We start from the raw sequence: 18,634 nt of genomic DNA, 5'->3' as shown, positions 1-18,634 counted from the left end.
ATTCGTCATATGGGGAGCTGATGTGGGGTTTATATAGGACAATGGGCTCTCCTCTTCTTGAGCTAGTTTTTGGGAAAGGCTCTCCTATTGTCCTATATCAATGGTATCAGAGCCGACCTCGGAGTGGTGGCCCATGGAGTTGGTGGCCTAGAAGAAACGTGGCCATGACCAACGAGGACGTTGGTCCTTTAAGGAGGGACGAATGTTATAGGACTGTCAATTGCAAGGTATGGGACTTGAGTCCCACATCGGTCATATGGGGGACTAATGTGGGGTTTATATAGGACAATGGACTCTCCTCCTCTTGAGCTAGCTTTTGAGGATGACTCTCCTATTGTCCTATATAATAACCTATTATAATATAATACTTGGATTTGTCATGGGGGTTTGGGCAAATTAAAGTCAATGTCAAGTCACTTTCTTTGGCAAGTGTATACAGGGTCTCTACCTATTCGTGCATTACTCAAGGTGCGCCGCCTGATGGAATGTGACAATTGTCCTTGGAGTTCAAATACGCCGGAAAAGTGAACCATGCCTTCTTTTTGCCAGCTTTACAAGATCTTTGAAGAGAATGAGGATGCGAGAATTTGGTGGATGCTGCTAATCTTGATGATTTCAAAGAAACTCAGAAACCCTGGACAAAGTTCGATGGAAAGCTAAGACAAAATGGTGCTGCTATAATGTGGTGGATTTAGTGTAGGAGGAATGATAAAGAGTTTTCAACAAGTAGACTCCCAACTTGGAAGTCATGGACCGTGTTCTTCCCTTGATTGATTACTACAACAAATATAGTCAGTGCATATGTGATAGACAGACGCCATGTCTTCGAGCGTTTACAGCGACTTAAGTGTGGAATGCACCTCCTGTGGTAATGGTTAAAATCAATTGTGATACCTCCTTAAGTGACCGCGATTGGGTAGGCCTTGGAGCTAAGCTAGAAATGACGAAGGAAATGTGCGATTTGCTGGAATGAGTGGGAATCCGTAGAGCTTAAGCAGATGGGCTCCCGAATCATCCGCAATGCTCCGTAGATATGGAATGGGATGAGGAAGGTCGTAATTGAATCTAAACTTTATTACCTGTCTCTCTGTCTCTCGAAAACTGCCATCTATTTAACTGATCATGATTCTCTCTTTTTAACTGTCAATTAACTTATTGATACAATGGTACGGAGTAATATTTACACGAATGTTTATTTATTTATTTATTTCTTTTTTTTATGAATTAAAAAAATTGAAAATTACACTTAACTATAATTTGATACAAGGTGGTCACACCAGAGGCTAAACCGTCCCTCCACTCCTTGATCCTCACACTTAACTACTCCGTATACAAGCTTGGTTTTTTTTTTGGCCGGAGATTTTTATATTTCATGTGATTCAAAAATCCTTGATCATTATTTCTATTTTTAAACTGTTTTTTTTTTTTTTTGCACAATTCTGTTTACATATTTGTCTATGTATTTATAAATATTAATGACAATGTTTTTCTCAAAATATAAATCATGAAATGTTATTGAAGTGGATTGTAAAGCACTGCAAAAATACTGGGGTAAAAAATAAATAAAAATGCAGGCAAACCTTCTTTTACACTTCACGAAATACTTAACATAAGATAAGGATAAATTCATATGTTCATATGAATCCACTGATATTTCTCGTTAAACCTTCGTCTCTAAAGTTCATGTGTTTTTCTTTTTTTCTTTTTCCTTTTACAGTAATAATCAATCAAATAAAAAAAATATAAAAAAATCATTGAAACAGTATTAAAAATACAAGTTGTATATTTTCAAAAAAAAAAAAAAAAATACTAGTTGTATATTATTATTATTAATTCTAAAAACCAAAGAACAAATACTCGTAATACACTACATTGACTATAATCTGAACAAATCGAATAATCATAATACTTGACTCCCTGTTCAATAATAATTCATCCAAATCCAATCATAGAAACAACAACTTATTTAATAAATCCAAAAACCCAATAAATGTTTCTAATTATACTATTACGAACAACAAAAATCTCCTACCACTGTATATTAATCAACAATATTAAAAAAACAATTAAATTTCAAATATGAAATCCAAAGAATAATATTCATACTATTTCTCAGATCATAGTTGTTCTTGCATTGTACCCATATTGAGTTCTTCGAATATTATCTTGACGCTTCTTGTAAATCCACCCGGCGCAACCAACCGCCGCAACTCCAACCATTACTCCGACAACTACTCCGGCTTTATGACCGCCGTTCATTCCGCCGGAAGAGGAGTCCTTCGCTTCTTGACTCTGTACTTTCGCAAATTCATCTGCGTCACCGGTTGACGGAGATGGTGACGTGGATGGGGATGTTTCCGGCGAGGAGAGAGAATCCGATGAGGTTTCCGGCGAGGGAGAGGGTGAATTGGTGTCGGAAACGACGTCGTTTGAAGGAGATGGTGAAGGAGAAGCAATGTCGGAAGAAGGAGAAGAAGATGGAGGAAGAGAGATGATTGGCGAAGGAGAAGACGAAGGAGGAGAGAGAATGTCGGAATCAGCGGAGAGTTGAGGGGAAGGAGAAGGAGAAAGGGGATCTGAGGAGAGGGCGAAGTGGGTGTGAAGAGAGAGAAAGAGGAGAGAGAAAAAGAAAGGTCGCCATTGATACGCCATTGTTGTAGATCTGTGTAAAACTGGAAGAATGAAAGAATGAAGTAGATCTGAGAGTGAAGATTGGTTGTTGTTGTTGATGTTATAGGAGAAAGAGGAGAGAGAAAGAAGAGAGAGAAAGGGAGTCAATGAATTGAAGAAGAAGGAAAGTGTGAGAGTGAAAGATGAAGGGAGGAAGTTTCTGGGGAGATAAAGGAATTTGAAACTGCAATTGAAGGAAATTGAAGTCGGTGCTGGGTTTGAAGATGAAGAGAGAGAAAATAGAGAGTACCCAAAATCTAATGGAATTGCGGCGTTTTATTCGGGATTTTTATAATATTGTTTGCCTTTTCTTTCGTTGCAAACCAACGAGATTTTCTAATGGGGTTGTTTTGCGTGCATCGGTTGTACAATACCTGTTAAAGTACTGGTATTATGAGTATTGAGTACACATGCTTTGTCAACAGTTCAACACTTAACAAAAACTCATGAGCAAATAAAGATATCAAAAATATACTATCTCTAAATTTTTAATATTACCTCATATATTACATATGGGAAGATATATAATGATTGTATTACAGTTGAATGGATATAAAATCATTATTGACGATTCAATTACAATTAACATTTATACTATATGTTTTGAACAAGATTATAACTCATTACCTCCAATATATAGGTAATGCATTTACCATTTCAGCCAATTATTATTAATGTTTCAAGTTTCACGTGATATTATATATTCCTTTCATTTATTAAGATAATTAAAGGTAATATAATTCGTTTATTTTTCACAAGATTAGAATATAAATACATATGATGTGAAAAAAAAGTGACATTCGAAGCAACGCTCGAACCACTATACACACTAACTATACAAATAGTCGAACATAATTGTTAAATTAAAGCAAGAAGTACACAAACTAGCAACTCAGGGCATCGTCTGGGGTACACAATAGTTAACAAGCTAAAATTTGACGCTGATTCTTTAAATATATGTCATCAAATTTTCAATTAAGCTACAATTATGGAATTATGACAATTAAAAAGATTTTAAAAATTACAATTAAGGAAATCTTAAATTTTCCTCTTTATTTTTGTGCACAAATATCACAATTAATACAAATAAGAGAAAAAATAATTTCAGTAAAAATAATTTCAGTCCAAGAAAAATAATTTCAGTTCAGTAAAAATAAGTAACTTCAAAGAAGAAATATAACAGAGAATCAGTAAAAATAATTCCGGTTGAGTAAAAATAATTTCAATTAAGTAAAAATAATTAAAGTTTAGTATAAATAATTTAATTTCAGCAAAAATAATTAAACTTCAGTATAAATAATTTCACTTCAGCAAAAATAGGTAAAGTGAACGGGGCCTTATTGTTACTGAATTGAAATTATTTTTACTTAATATTATTTTTTTAAAGTGAAGTGAACAGAGCCTTAATGAAGTTTTTTAACAAATCAAGTGCTCTAACACATATATATTAGTGTATACAAGGCTTACCTTTTTTTTTAAACCAGTATACAAGGCTTACTGATATTATAATTAAGGTGACTGTATTGATTAGATTTGTATGTTGCTTAAGCCGTTGTTGAATTGTTTACATCAAGGTGAAAACCAATTAGGCCAGATTCAACACTGACCTTTCCTCTTCCATTAATTTTTGTGTCGTTCAATAATCAACCACAACAATTCAGAAATTAGTCAAGATGGTTAGGATGCATTCCATCAAAAATATGTGTATGGTAAGAAAGTTGGCCAATTTAAAACAATGATATTGTTCTTCCAAACAACAGTCAAGCAATCTTTTACGGAGTACAATACTATCTTTGCTACTGTAGTTCATACCCTAAAGAATTTTTAATTAATATGGAGTATCATGTACTCGTATAAGGATATTGATATCATTAGTTATTGTTTCTAGTTTGCGTGATTCCTTGATTACTCATTTAGGTTGATAGTCAAATATTCAAATATATCATTAACTCTTAACAAATATATCTAGTCAAATACTTAAATGTATCTAGTCGAATTTTATTGCTTACTCATGTAGGTTATATATACTCATAGAAACATCAATATAATTAAGATTTCTCATAAATCTATTAGTATTGGCGTATTGTTATGTATGACTTGATTTGGGTAAAAATACCCAAGCCACGTGGCCCAATTAGAAGGTGACACGTGTCACCATAAGAGAGGTCCCAAGAGGACCAATCATCAGCAGACACGTGGCATCCCCTATCATTAAGGAAAAAGGCAGCCTTCAAAGGCCTAAATTCCGAGGCGTCGTAAAAATAGCGCAACCCATTTATCTAGGTTGATAACCTAGGAAAGGGACGCTGATTCCCAGTGCCCTATAAATAGGAACATTTACCCCATTTTGGGGCACGTACATTTATTACATCATTTAGAATTCTCTTACAACAGAGAAATCACTTGATCTCGGGATCCGAGAAGATCTACTTTACTTTCTGCACATTCACTCTACTTCGACATTTTACTAATTTGATCGTCGGAGGCGGAACTCCGAACACCCGGAGCTTCCATTTGTCTGCAGGTACAACCGAAGAGGAACTGATCTTGGTGAAGTAACTCTCCCGCAGGATATCTCGCAAAAAACCCTGAAACATTTGGTGTCATTTGTGGGAAGAGTACTTCCAAGATAGTTACTCAAGAAATTGTACCGCCTCCTTAGGAGAAACGCCCCTTAGCAGAGGTCCATTCGGATCAAGATACAGAGTCTGATCCAGATGTCGAAATTCATACGACCAAAGATGGATCCCTCATTTCTAGATGCATCCGTTCCAAGGATAACAGGGAACGAGGCGAAAACTAGGCGGGTTCGAGCAAGACAGTCGGTCGACCTCAGGCTGAAGGGCATACTGCTCACATTACCCATGAGGAGTTTGTCAAGTTTACGACGAATTTCAAGGTTGAGATGAGAGATCTCATCAAGACTCGGACGGCTGGTCCAAGCAAAGGACTGTCGTCCAAGAAACTTTCTCACTATGGGAAGACAAAGCCGGTCAAGGACAGGCAGCCCACTCCGCATCCCAAGCAAAAGGAGGGGGACCGACCCTTACTTGACTAGACTAAGTTCCGTCTCCCAGGGGAAAACCAAAGAAAGCCCATTCGGCATGTACAGCCGGATGGCAACAAAATGACTGACTTATACTGATGCTCGGCAAATCATCGAGCACAGGAGGAATAGCCAGCTGTCTGACATGGCATCAACGCCGACAATGCCAGACAACTTCAATAATACCTCGATGAGGTATTCCCAATCTGCACAGGAGCACCTCTCAGACGGCCAGTCCGTCCATACAGGTCTTCATGTGATAGGCTAGGCGTCGTATGTGCCCCATCAATCATACGGGCCGTTTGCCCAACCTTATTAGCAACCTGCCCTCTTCGGAGGTCAGGCGGCATATCAAGTCCAGCCCTTGGACTGGCAGCTTCGTCTGCTCAAGCTTGGAGAACAACCGGCTGCGTTCTCCAAGGAAATAACCGAGGTGGCACAGTCGGCCAAGGTTAAAAATGTCTTGGTTGGTGCTTATGATGATGGCACCACCAACCCAAAAGATCAACTGATGGCCTACACCAACCTCATGTACTTGCAGGGGTTGGATGATGCCACCTGGTGTAGATTCTTCCCAGCCACACTAAAGGGTATTGCCCAACATTGGTTCGGCAACCTGCCATCTTGGTTCATAAACAATTTTAGGAAGCTTCCGCTCTCGTTCGCCTCAAACTTCTCCATGAATATACCCGCTAAGAAGACAAGCCTCTACTTGAGCGCGGAACAACAAGGAGACAGGGAGGGGCTTTTTTCTTACGTTAGGCGGTACAATCTGGTGAGAACCAGATTCAAGGGCTGTCTGATGATGTTGCTTATACAGACTTCTTCAAGGGTCTGAAAGATGGGTCGACTTTTAAGTTTGACCTCGTCCGGAAGAGAATCTTTACTCTTTAGGAAGCGCCGAGGGAGGAAGAAGCTTATGTACAGGAGACTGAGCTTTGCTCCACTAGCAAGCAGTCAGACTCAAAGAAGCCTAACAAACAAAAAGAGAGTCGGCAAGATCAGCCGGCTCAAAAAGCTGAAGAGAGCAAAAAGAGAAAAGAAGTTTGGGCAGTTGACGACTCTGATCAATTGTCTAAGAAGAAAAAGAAAGAGTTTAAATCGTACGTCCCCAGGTACGAGTTTAACAAAGACTGCTACACCATCCTCACGGAAATCAAAGACCGGGTGGTACTTGAAAGGCCCTCGGCGATGAAAGGTTCGGCCAAAAACTGGAACAAGGACAAGTACTGTCACTTCCATGAGGATATTGACCATGACACCAACGACTGCTATAGCCTCAAGCGGTTGCTGGATAGTTTGGCAAACAAGGGAGTACTGAAATCCTATATTCTCAAGTCCAAGGTGACTTTGAAGACGGACCCCAGGCAGCCGTCCAAAAAGCCAGCAAAGGCTAATAGTGGTTCGGACACAGATCCGGACATGATCTGGACCATTATAGACGACTTTGCCTCCGGAGGCCCAACTATCAGAGGCACCAAGGACCATGTCAGACAAATGAATGTCAGCTCAGTCGATGAAGGCCAGATGTCTGCCGACACTTTTCTTGAGGTTGTCATCTCTGAGAAGGACCGGGGCGATGTCTGCCGGACACATGACGAACCCATAGTCATTGAATGTAAGGTAGCTAACCAAAGGGTTAGTCAGATCCTTATTGATACCCGTCTGATATCATCAGTTGGCGATGTTTGTCCAAGCTGAAGTATAACCCAGACAGCATGCACAAGGTCACTCACCCCTTAGTTTGTTTTGGGGGTGGAGTTGTGCACCCAGTCGACCGTATTGATCTACCCATCCAGCTGGAAAAGAAGGGAGATGGGCGCCACATGGTCGTCCGGTTCTTGGTCGTAAAAGAGCTGACCGCATACAATCTCATCCTAGGTTGTCCGACTCTGAACGAATCCAAGGCCGTCATTATTCCCTCCCTCATTTTGCTGAAATTTGACAAGGATAATGGTTATATTGGCTCCCTGAAGGGAGATTAGAAGACGGCTCGAGAGTGCTATCTCTCAAACGTCAAGCCCACGGCAGTTGGCTGGGACATGGAGCCAATAGATCTTGACAATGTCAAGGAACCTTAGTCTACCCCACCAGCAAGCGGCAAGAAGCGGAAGGTCGACCAGCTGGTGACTCTCAAGAAAGAGAAGCAATAGCAATCACTGACCGGGAACGGTTAGATGAACTCCGTCCCCAGCCGACTGGTGAGCACATTGACATTGCTCTGGACGAAACACGTCCGAAATGAACTGTTAAGGTAGGGACGATTGCCTTTGCAAAGATGGGGGAAAACTTGCACAATCTGCTGAAGGAATTCAAGGAAATTTTTGTCTTTGAAGTGGAAGAGATGCCCGAAATCAGCCGGGATCTTACTTTCCACAAACTCACCGTTGACCCAAAGAAGAAGGCTGTCAAACAAAAGAAAAGAAATCACGGCGAGGAAAGATATCAGGCGGCAGCCGCCGAGGTCAAGAAGCTGTTAGACACCGAGTTCATTCGGCAGTGTCACTTCCCAGATAGGGTAGCAAATGTTGTTCTTGTGAAGAAGCCGAATGGGATCTGGTGCATGTGTGTAGATTATACATACCAGAACAAGGCATGTCCGAAGGAAAGTTACCCGCTTCCAAAGATCGACAGTCTGGTCGACTCTACAGCCGGACATGCCATGATGAGCTGTATGGATGCCTATTCAAGCTTTTATCAGATACCCCTGTGGAAAAAAGATCAAGAAAATACGACATTCGTCACTAATCAGGGGTTATTCTACTATACTGTGATGCCGTTTTTCTTGAAAAATGCGGCGGCTGAAGGGTCATCCGGCCGAATGCTCAATTGGGCTATCTAAATGCAGAGCCTTGAAATCACTTTTGAACCAAGGAAGGCACTGAAGGGTCGGGCGTTCACCGACTTCATTGTTGAAATGACACGGCCGATTGAACCAAAAAATCTTGATCAGGTTAGGAAAGTGTATGTAGACGGGAGCTCTACCATGAACGACTGTGGTGTAGGGATTATATATCAGTCTCCTGAAGAGGACAAATATGAATATGCATTACGGTTTAAGTTTCAAGCCTCAAACAATGAGGCCGAGTATGAAGCCGTGCTAGCTGGTATACGCATGTGTAAGGGGACAGAGGCAAAGAAAATTGACGCCTGCTTTGATTCATAGTTGGTCGTTAGACAATACCATTGTGACTATGAGGCCACCCATTCGGCTATGATCAAATACTTGCAGGCAGTCCGAACAGAAGCTAGAACACTTGACGAATTCACTTAAGTCAAGTGCCCCGATAAGAAAACAATCAGGCGGATGCTTTGTCAAAATTGGCATCATCAGCCTCATGTGATACACCTCGGTCATTCTTTTGGGAAGTGATGGAAAAACGAAGCATCGAAGAAGATCCCATTGGTGTACTAGACCAAGTTCAACCTAGATGGACGGCATCCGGGCCTATCTGCCAGAAGACACTCTGCTGGATACATATCTAGAAATGGTTGAAATGAAAAAACATGCGGCCAACTTTGAGATCTGCAATGGAGAGATTTTTAAAAAAGGTTTTATGTTGCCTCTTTTGAAATGCATCACCCCAGAAAGGGGGCATGAAATTCTGGAAGACTTGCACTCAGGCTACTGTGCCTTGCACATAGGCAGCAGAGCTCTAGCAGAAAGAGTCAGGCGGTAAGGTTATTTCTGGCCCATTCTTGAGGCAGTCGTCATGGAATTAATGAAGAAGTATGATAAATGCCAAAGGTTTGGTAAGCTCATTCACCGTCCGGCAACCGCTCTGACGGCAATTCATAGCCTTATGCCATTCGCCAAATGGGGCATGGACATTCAGGGACCGTATACACTTACCACCAGAAAGACGGCGGTATATTCTAGTGGCTATTGACTACTTCACCAAGTGGGTAGAAGCCGAGGCTGTCAAGGGCATCAAGCTAAGACAAAGGATGTCATCTCTTTCATCTGGAAGAACATCATCACCCAGTATGGGGTACCTATGTCTATGGTTTTTGACAATGGCCTCAATATGAGACGCCTACCCTCAAGAATTGGTTGGGAGACCAAGGGATCTCTCACTGCTTTACATCAGTCGGCCGACCCCAAGAAAACGGTCAGGTCAAAGCCTTCAACAAGCTAATCTCATACGGTATTAAAAAAAAGATTGAAAGAGCTGGCGGTCAATGGGCTGAAGAGTTAATTCATGTGCTCTGGTCAACAACAGCAAAAGGGGCAACCGGGGAAACCCCATTCCTCATGGTATACGATGCTGAAGTCGTCTTACCTATTGAGCTTTATGAGTCAACTTTTCGAGTCAGGTTGTATGATGAAGAGGCTAACTAGGAGGCTATGCGGCTAGCATTGGACTGTCTTCTAGAACGCCGAGGCAATGCCGCCTTACGTCATGAGATTTACCATCTGAGGATGACAAGAGCTTACAACAAAAGAGTACACAAACGACCCTTGAAAGTTGGGGACTTTGTGTTACGAAAAATGGAGACAATAGGTAGGGCCAACGAATAAGGAAAATCGACACCCAATTGGGAAGGTCCCTACCGGATTTATGAAGAATTAAGAGGCGAAATTTATCGCCTTGAAACTCCATATGGCAGGAAGCTAGCCAGGATTTGGAATGTAAACAACTTAAAGAAATACTACTTCTAAGACTTGTAATTTTTTTGTAAATAAAAAGCCTTTTAATGAAAGTTGCTTTTTATTTCAACTTGATTTTACTTTATTGCAATTACATTATCTAGACGCATCTCCCTATGTGAGTACCCCCTGTTCAATGTACAAGCATGAGTCTACACAAAACATCCACTCTCAAAGAGTAGGACATTCGGCGACATCCATTCGAGTGACTTCGCTTACAGAGAGCATCTTTCATTTGGGTGGCACATTTCTCTATAAACTCATATCGCAAACGGTCTAACTGGCTGCCTTAATAAGGACTAATTCATAGTTGTTTACTCTTGATAAAGTCTAATATCGGACCTAAACGGATTGAGTAATCGCGTGCCCTATGGGATAACAGGCGGTGGCCGGCCGTTATTCCACCTTAGATTAAAAAACTATTAATTTGTTAATTACAACACTACTAAACGTCTGTTATTGCTTTGGGGCAACACAGACGATGCAAAAGTGAAGCCTTCCCTATGGGATAAAAAGATGCCTGTGCGAGTAATTTTTCATAGGAAAATTTGGTCATAAGCTTGGACAGATGACCCAGCCTAGACGACGGAGAATGTTTCCTTATCCAATGGATTAGGTGATACCATAAACCGTCTAGGTATCCAAGCTTTTACCGCATGTATCTTGGACAACTATCTATTTGGTTTGGGGCAATCACGGTAGAGATTGATTGACCAAGGAACTTGTCATACTCTTTTAAGTATCAAAAATTCCTAAGTCAATCAATCCACTTTTTTAAACCAACCACACAGCCGTCCAGGGACAAGTGGCAAGTTGGTATGTTAGTTGTCGCATGCAATTAATAAGTTGGCAATAAATTCAAACATATATAGCAAAAATGCAAAAATTGAAAAAAAAACTCAAAGTTGAGGATACATCGACGTAGTCGGCAATTTCATTAATAAAAACCTGACGCCATGGTCAGGAGTAAATTATCAAATCAGATCTACATCCGGTAAAATACGAAGATTGTTAAAAATATAACACATACTCGGCCCGCAGGCTGGGGAAATAGACGGCCCAAGGTCGGTAGAAATAACTAAAGCTTAATTCTGCTGAGGCGGGGGCACTGATGACTCTTGTCCAAAAGGAAGGACATCTACATTTTGTTCAGGCGCGGGCAGAGTAGAGTTAACCGATGTATGCTCTTCATGATGCTCTTCCTCTACCCCCTCCTTGCCCTTCTCCTACTGCTCGTCCTTAGATGCATCCTCTTTGTTGGCCCATTCCTAAAACAGCTCTTACTCCCCCAGTGTCTTTGCATTGTGCACAAGTTCTGCATACTTCTACCTCAAAGCAAAATAACCCCAGTCGGCGTCTGGGTGAACAAGATTCCAAGAAATTTTCATGCGCTTTTCGCAATCATTATTGTTCTCCTCAACCAGGCGATTCTGTTCAGCCTTTAAAGCCGCCTGGTGATTGCTTTTCGTCTGGGCCAACTATTCTTCAGCCTGTCGACGTCTTCCCGGAGATTAGTGTTCTCCTTGCCAGCCCCTTCAAGAGTTGTGAGGTCTGACTGGGCGTTCTTTAGCTCTAGCTCGAGGTCGGACGTCTTCTTGTTTGCCTCCTCCAATGCAGACGTCAGCTGCTTGATGGTTTCCTCCTACGTCATTGACTCTGCCTTAGTCTTAATATCATGCTTTGTAATTTGATATTGAGCAATGTCTAGTGCCTCAGCCGCCCGAACTTTGGCATCCCTTACCTTCTCCTGCTTATTGGCATACGGCTTCTTCAACCCTTCAACCCTTAGCATTGCCTGTATTATACAAACGGCAGGTCAAGCACTCAACCGGTCCTCCAATAAAATGTAAGTATTAAAGATCTAAGTTAAGCTAAGATACCTCAGCCAGCAAAGCAGTGATGCGTTCCACATTGAACTAGTGCACCCCCAGGATGACCTCCTTCTCCGACTTGGATATTGACTTCAACATTGTCTTGGAGAACTGCTGCACATCCGGCCAGATCTGCGGCATGAGGTAGATTTGGTGAGAATGCAGCATAGGTGCCTCCTATAGACTGCCGACTGCCTAAAGAACCTTCTGACTGCTGGCAAGAATGTGACTTAACCCGCATGGGCCAAGGAAGATTAAGTGAGGTAGTCGTACCTTGGGACAATGGCCGAAGGCTTAGATTGCCTACAACCGCTGCATAATCGCTTGCAGCATTGAGTGGCACGCCACTCTTCAGCGCATCTGAGGCGCTCGGCTTTTTGGTGAGGTTTATCCCAAGACCAAAGGTTTTCAGACTCTTTTCGCCTGTAGACGGACGACCTTTGCCCAACAAAAGAGAGGGAACCATCTGGGAGGAGGACACCTTCCTTGACTTGGCCGAACTTTTGGCCTCATCCTGCGGCTTCCGTTTAATCAGTTTTTGAAATGACCTGGGAGGCCCTTTATTCCCATCCTGAACGAAGAAAACAAAGTGTCAGGCACAGTCGGCAACTATCGTCTTTAAAAAAAATGAAAATGAAATGATGAATGATTGTGACAGACGGAGCATACCTAATCCTTTTTGGATGCCGCCTCCTAAGCCCTTTTTCTTTCCAGGTTGTCTTTTCTAATTTGAGCTGCTGACCGGGCAGGCGTTTTATCAACTGGAAGCATGTCTTTGGCCGCATCTGCAAAAGACCCCGTCTGTTAAATAACTAAACAAAACAAAACAAGAAATCTTAAAGCAAAAGCATGGAAGCAACCGACATGGCATAAGAATGCCGGATGACTATCCTATGTACGTCTGTCAAACATGGTACTAAGACCACTAGCGGACAAGAAGCGCTCGTCTCTCAGCCATTCATGTTTGGGTACCAAATTCTTGAGTACAATTATTTGTTCGCCGTTTAATAAGGGCACGGTAGTGACCCCAAAGAAATTGGGTTCTATTATCTGCTCCCAGCCCTCGTCTGGGATACGTGACATGGCACACTTTTTACCCAGAAGGTCCAGCTTCTTATTCTAACGACGAAACTCATGATTCTCTTGCCGGTTGGGAGAGGAGAAAAGATAAAACTTGTTCCTCCAGTCGGTCCACTTTGACGGCTTGTCAAGCTTCATTATATATTCCGGGTAAGTGGTCAGTGTATACCACGCCCGCCAGTCGCCTGGGTTCCGGCTTAAATAATGCATCTTCGCAAATGCCTCCCAGCCGGGCTGGATGTTCTGTATTTCGCAGGCGGTAACATACCCAAGTATATTCACCTAAGAGTTTGGGGTTAGTTGCCACACTCCCAAGCCATATCCTCTTAAGATGGCCTTCACTGTGTCGTGAAGGGGGAAGCTTAAGCCGGCTAGGAATGCCGCCTCATAATAGCCGAAATAATTGTCGGCGTTTTGTTGGTCATCTTCCTAGGCAATCGTGCCAGCCTCAGGCGGAACTCTAATTCCATAGTTCTCCCCAAGGGGGCGCTTGATAATAAAGGCGTCTAAGCCCGTCTGTATGCTTATTATGTCCTTAGCAGACACGTGAATCCTAAACGGGTCTGTCTGCTTAGGGTAGAAAGGTAATTCTTCTTCCTCACTATCAACAACCGTATGTAACAAGCTGCTGCTACCCTCTTCAGAGTCCAAACCAGAGACGGACTCCCCACTGGTTCTCTCTTCAGACTCTTCTCGAATAGAGTCACCTGGTGTACTTGTTGAGCTTGGGGGATGGTCCATGACCTCGTCAGTCGGCACCTCTAATGTGTCGTCTTCCCTATACTCTGGGTCATGCGCTGTCATCTTAGTCCGAGCCATAGTGTCCTACATGGACATAAAGACAGTCGGATTTGGGGAAGAACAAGGGTGGTCCAAACACCCAGAGACGGCACCCCCAGTCTTAGACTCAGCCGTACCAGGAGACCGGCTGAGTACTATCCTAGGCTATGCCGTATGTGTTGATGGAGAATCCATTTCTTCAAAACAATATGCACAAACGGTAAAAAGGATGAAAGAGTTGAGAAAGAGAAAGATGATTACCTTAATAATATTTTCTAAAAAGGAAGAGGTGTCAAGCGTTGACCGGATGTATCAAGCGGTAATATCAGACGGTATTATCAAAATGAAATCTCAGACGGTTATCAGAGTCTCTCTCTTTAGAAAATTTTCTCTCAGCTTTCTCTCTTTAGACTTTTGTAATTTTTAAAATGTCAAAAATGAGAGGGGGGTAAAACCCTATTTATAGAAGGGTAAATTCAGGAACATCCCTATAATTTTCCCAAAAGGTGAACAGTTAAAAACTGTTGACCAATGCCAAATTGACAAGTGTCACAGGCGCCACGTGGCATGCCACGTCACCCCTGTAAGGGGCAAATAATTTAGGTAAAAATACCCAAGCCACGTGGCCCAATTAGAAGGTGACACATGTCACCCCAAGAGAGGTCCCAAGAGAACCAATCATCAGCTGACACGTGGCATCCCCCTATCATTAAGGGAAAAGGCGGCCTTCAAAGGCCCAAATCGCGAGGTGCCGTTAAAACGGCGACCCATTTATCTAGGTTGATAACCTAGGAAAGGGACGTTGATTCCCAATGTCCTATAAATAGGGACATTTACCCCATTTTGGAAGCACGTTCATTTATTACATCATTTACAATTCTCTTACAACGGAGAAATCACCTGATCTCGGGATCCGAGAAGATCTACTTTACTTTCCACACATTTACTCTACTTTGACATTTTACTAATTTGATTGTCGGAGACGGAACTCCGAACCTTCGAAGCTTCCGTTTGTCTGCAGGTACAACCGAAAAGTAACCAATCTTGGTGGAATAACTCTCCCGCAAGACATCTCGCAAAAAACCCCGAAACATGACTAATGTGGTAAGTGTCATATATCGGCATATCGCTATACTATTGCTCATTTTGTTGCACTCGTCTATCATTGACACCTTAGTAGGTTATTAATATTTTCCAATTTATAAAAATGTTGAGGTTAACTAGGTTGAATATTTTGTTAATTGGTTTTCCTAAAAGATACAAATATATTCTAGTTTTAAACAATTTATGTAATAAATAAAAAGATATAAAATTTAGGCAAAAGCTAATGAATGCCCTGAGAACGTTGGATAAGTTAACTAAAAGTAGAAATATGTATTGAATTAAAATGAACATTAATTACACCGATCGACGTGTGATTTTGACATGCATCCCTAAAGTAATACTACTTTAAAAAATATTTTAGATGCTTATTATCTTAACGCCCCAATGACATTCATTAGCAAGATCCTAAAATTTAATCACTTTCTTTTGAATTTATTCCTTTTAAACTCTTTCTTTAAAAGGTTATTTTCTTTAAATTTGTTGGCTAAACCGTCAAACATAGAATATATAGGTGAACATTAACAAGATAGAAAGATCATTTTAATCGTTTATTACTAATATAGTAATATTACTTTGAAGTTTTAGCCTAGTATTGAGAGTGTCTACGGTCTATAATTGATGTATGCATTTTATACCATGTTTTACCCCGGTTTTATAGCGTATATTTGCATGGTTTTGGGTTCTACGAAGCCATTTCTCGCTAACAATATCTTCTCTAATGTGTTCGATCTATTTTATTGAGTTTCACAGGAATACGGAGTTTCTTGGATGAATCGGACTTGTTTTGGATGGTTATAGAGAGGTTGTTGAGTGAAAGATGAAGATTTCCTCAATACCCTGTTGGGCATAGCTTGTCCAGGCAGATCGGGCAGAAGAAGAGAAGAAGTCGTACTTTGTCCGCCCGATAGGGCAGCCCTTGCCCGGTCAGACCAGGCACTGTTGCGTGGAAGTCGTTTTTCTTAATTTCGAATTTCTATCTTTTTAGGGGTATAAATACCCTTTTGTAATCATATTAGGGGGGAGATTATTATATCCTCTAGTATTAGTTTTACCTAAAAACCCTAGTTTACTCTCTCTAAGCATTTTAATTTCTACTCTTAGTTTGAATTATTATTCATCAACAATTCAAGTTCTTTCAATTAAAGCAATTGGTATTTATCTATTTCTCTCTCTTTCACTTTCATTGTTTATTAATTATGTTTTCTTCATTGAAGCTTGTTTTTGCTTTCGTTAATATGTTGCAATGGGATTTGGGTATTTCAATTAAGGGTTTGAAGATCATCACGGAAGTAGGTGATTGGATGATTAGGAAGTTAAGTATTGTGTTTAATGTCCCTTATTGCTTGATTCCATAGAAATAGGCTTGATAGTTGATATGGGAAGCCATTGATAACTCGGAAGAGACCTTTGGTATTGTTATTGGAGGTAGATTTATTAGTGTATCGATTATATTCGTGGTAATGCTTGATCTTGGATGTTTTAGTTCATTGATTTATCATTTTACTTAGATTAATTGTGCCATTTAGATATTTTAGTTATTAGTGTTCTTCACTATTGATTGGTTACTTGCTTAGTGATTGCTTGAGTCTAATTAATTAGGTGAACCTTAGTCTCTTGGGATTCGATCCTTACTTGCCCGTCTACATAGTAGTGGTCTCGTTTGGTTTATTTTTGTTAGGTACGCGACACGCCTATCAATAATTCTATACCATAAATGGTACGTTAAAATCTTCTTCCATTTATCATCTGTAATGTCGTTGTGGCTTATTGTACCAAAAAAAAAAAATCAAAACTTTGTGTATAATAGGTGACAGGTGGTAAGTATTTTGGGGGAAGATATTCAACCTATAGGATAACAAAAAGTACCACTACATGTATAATAATATGCAAAAAGTATTATAAAGACAACTTATACTTTAATAGTACATTATACATACATAATGGTACATTATATTATGTACCAGAGGTCAGCTTTTTTTATTTCTAATTCTGAAGCGTGCCAAATTTACATTTCTGTCATCCTATATGAATTTTATTTTGAATGTTGATTTTGCATTTAATGTCAACTGCCAGTAACTAGTAGAGCTAATCCTGGGCACCGTGCCGTGCCGGGCCGCCGCGGGCCGTGCCTGGCGGGCCACGGGCTGGTTCGTGCCGTGCCGGTCGTGCCGGCGGGCCCAGGATTTCGTGCCGTGCCGTGCCGGCCATTTTCACAGGCCAGCCCACGGCACGGCACGGCCCTCGTGCCTGGCGGGCTCGTGCCGTGCCGGCCACGTGCCGGGCTGCGGGCTGGTGCAGTTTTCAATTTTTTTTTTTTTTTTTTTTTTTTTAATGACAACATTATTAATTAATAAGTTTATAATGTATATAAGTTATAAAATTATAATTATAAGTTTTATAAGGTAACTTATAAGTTTATAACTTATAAGTTATAAGTTATTAAGTTATGAATTTTATAATTATAAGTTGAATATTTATGTTTTATAATTTGTATATTCAATATTTATATTTATATATTTACTTTATACTATTACTTTAAAATTTAAGGTTTATGATTTATTAGTAATTGGTATAATTTTATTTTTTTTTAATATGAATTTACAAATTGTAACAAAACGGGGAAAAAAGGCAAATTGGACTTTGGATGTGAATAATGCGTACTTTATATTATTATTACTTGAGTTGAGAAAATTGTACAATGATAACAATGATAAAAATCATACAATGATGGTATTAAACAAAAATTGGAAAATGATAAAATTGATATTTTTAAAATCGTACAATATACAATAATTGTCTATTCTTATTCTCCTTCTTCTTGCTCGTCTTCGTCTTCGTCTTCGTCTTCGTCTTCGTCTTCGCCTTCGCCTTCAAGGTCATCGGCTAGTTGCATAGATTGGGAACTAGTCGAACCCGAACCGGAAGCGGAGGTTCCTTCTTCGTTGTCGTTGTGGTCGTAAGAACGGTCTTGTGAGCGATTTTCCGCATCCAACCAATCTTTGAAACACACGCACATTTCTAGTGTTTCGGGTTTTAGACTTGTTCTTCTATCGTCTAAAACCCTTCCGGATGCGCTGAAAGCTCGTTCGGAGGCGACGGAGGAAACTTGGATAGCAAGAATGTCTCGTGCCATTGCCGCCAAAGTTGGATGCTTCGAGCTTTGTTGTTTCCACCATGCAAGGAGGTCGAGGCTGTTTATCTCATCGTCGTCCATGCCTTTGGTGAAGTCGTAACTCAGGTACATCTGCAACTCCGAGACGTCGCTTTGCGTTCTCCTGATTGATGAATCACCTGAAAACCTTGAAATCAAGTTAGTAGCTTGTGAAAATAAATGTTTGGCCTTCTTACTTACGTTTTTGGATGGTTGGGAAGGCCCTGAGCGAGGAACGGTGCCATATTTGGCTTCATAGACTCTATATAAAGCAAAAAACT

At 40.8% G+C, this 18,634-nt stretch overlaps 1 protein-coding gene across 2 annotated transcripts; it reads right to left on the bottom strand.

The window, feature by feature from the left end:
- Nucleotides 1-1,897: 1,897 nt before the first annotated feature.
- On the bottom strand, nucleotides 1,898-3,023 carry LOC110712127 (mucin-1-like). 2 transcript variants are annotated; one of them, XM_021890559.1, is made up of 2 exons: nucleotides 2,397-3,023; nucleotides 1,898-2,366 (listed from the first exon to the last, which is right to left on the bottom strand). In XM_021890559.1, the coding sequence occupies exons 1-2, from the start codon at nucleotides 2,650-2,652 to the stop codon at nucleotides 2,113-2,115; spliced, it is 510 nt and encodes a 169-aa protein (XP_021746251.1). In that variant the 5' UTR covers nucleotides 2,653-3,023; the 3' UTR covers nucleotides 1,898-2,112. The 2 variants fall into 2 exon arrangements, with proteins under 2 accessions (XP_021746251.1, XP_021746250.1); XM_021890558.1 differs by having other exon boundaries at nucleotides 1,898-3,021.
- Nucleotides 3,024-18,634: the final 15,611 nt, after the last annotated feature.

The sequence above is a fragment of the Chenopodium quinoa genome, unplaced genomic scaffold (assembly GCF_001683475.1).
Source record: "Chenopodium quinoa cultivar QQ74 unplaced genomic scaffold, ASM168347v1, whole genome shotgun sequence".
NCBI lineage: Eukaryota > Viridiplantae > Streptophyta > Magnoliopsida > Caryophyllales > Amaranthaceae > Chenopodium > Chenopodium quinoa.
Note: the sequence above shows the minus strand (reverse complement) of the source record. Positions and strands in the feature narration are given on the sequence as shown.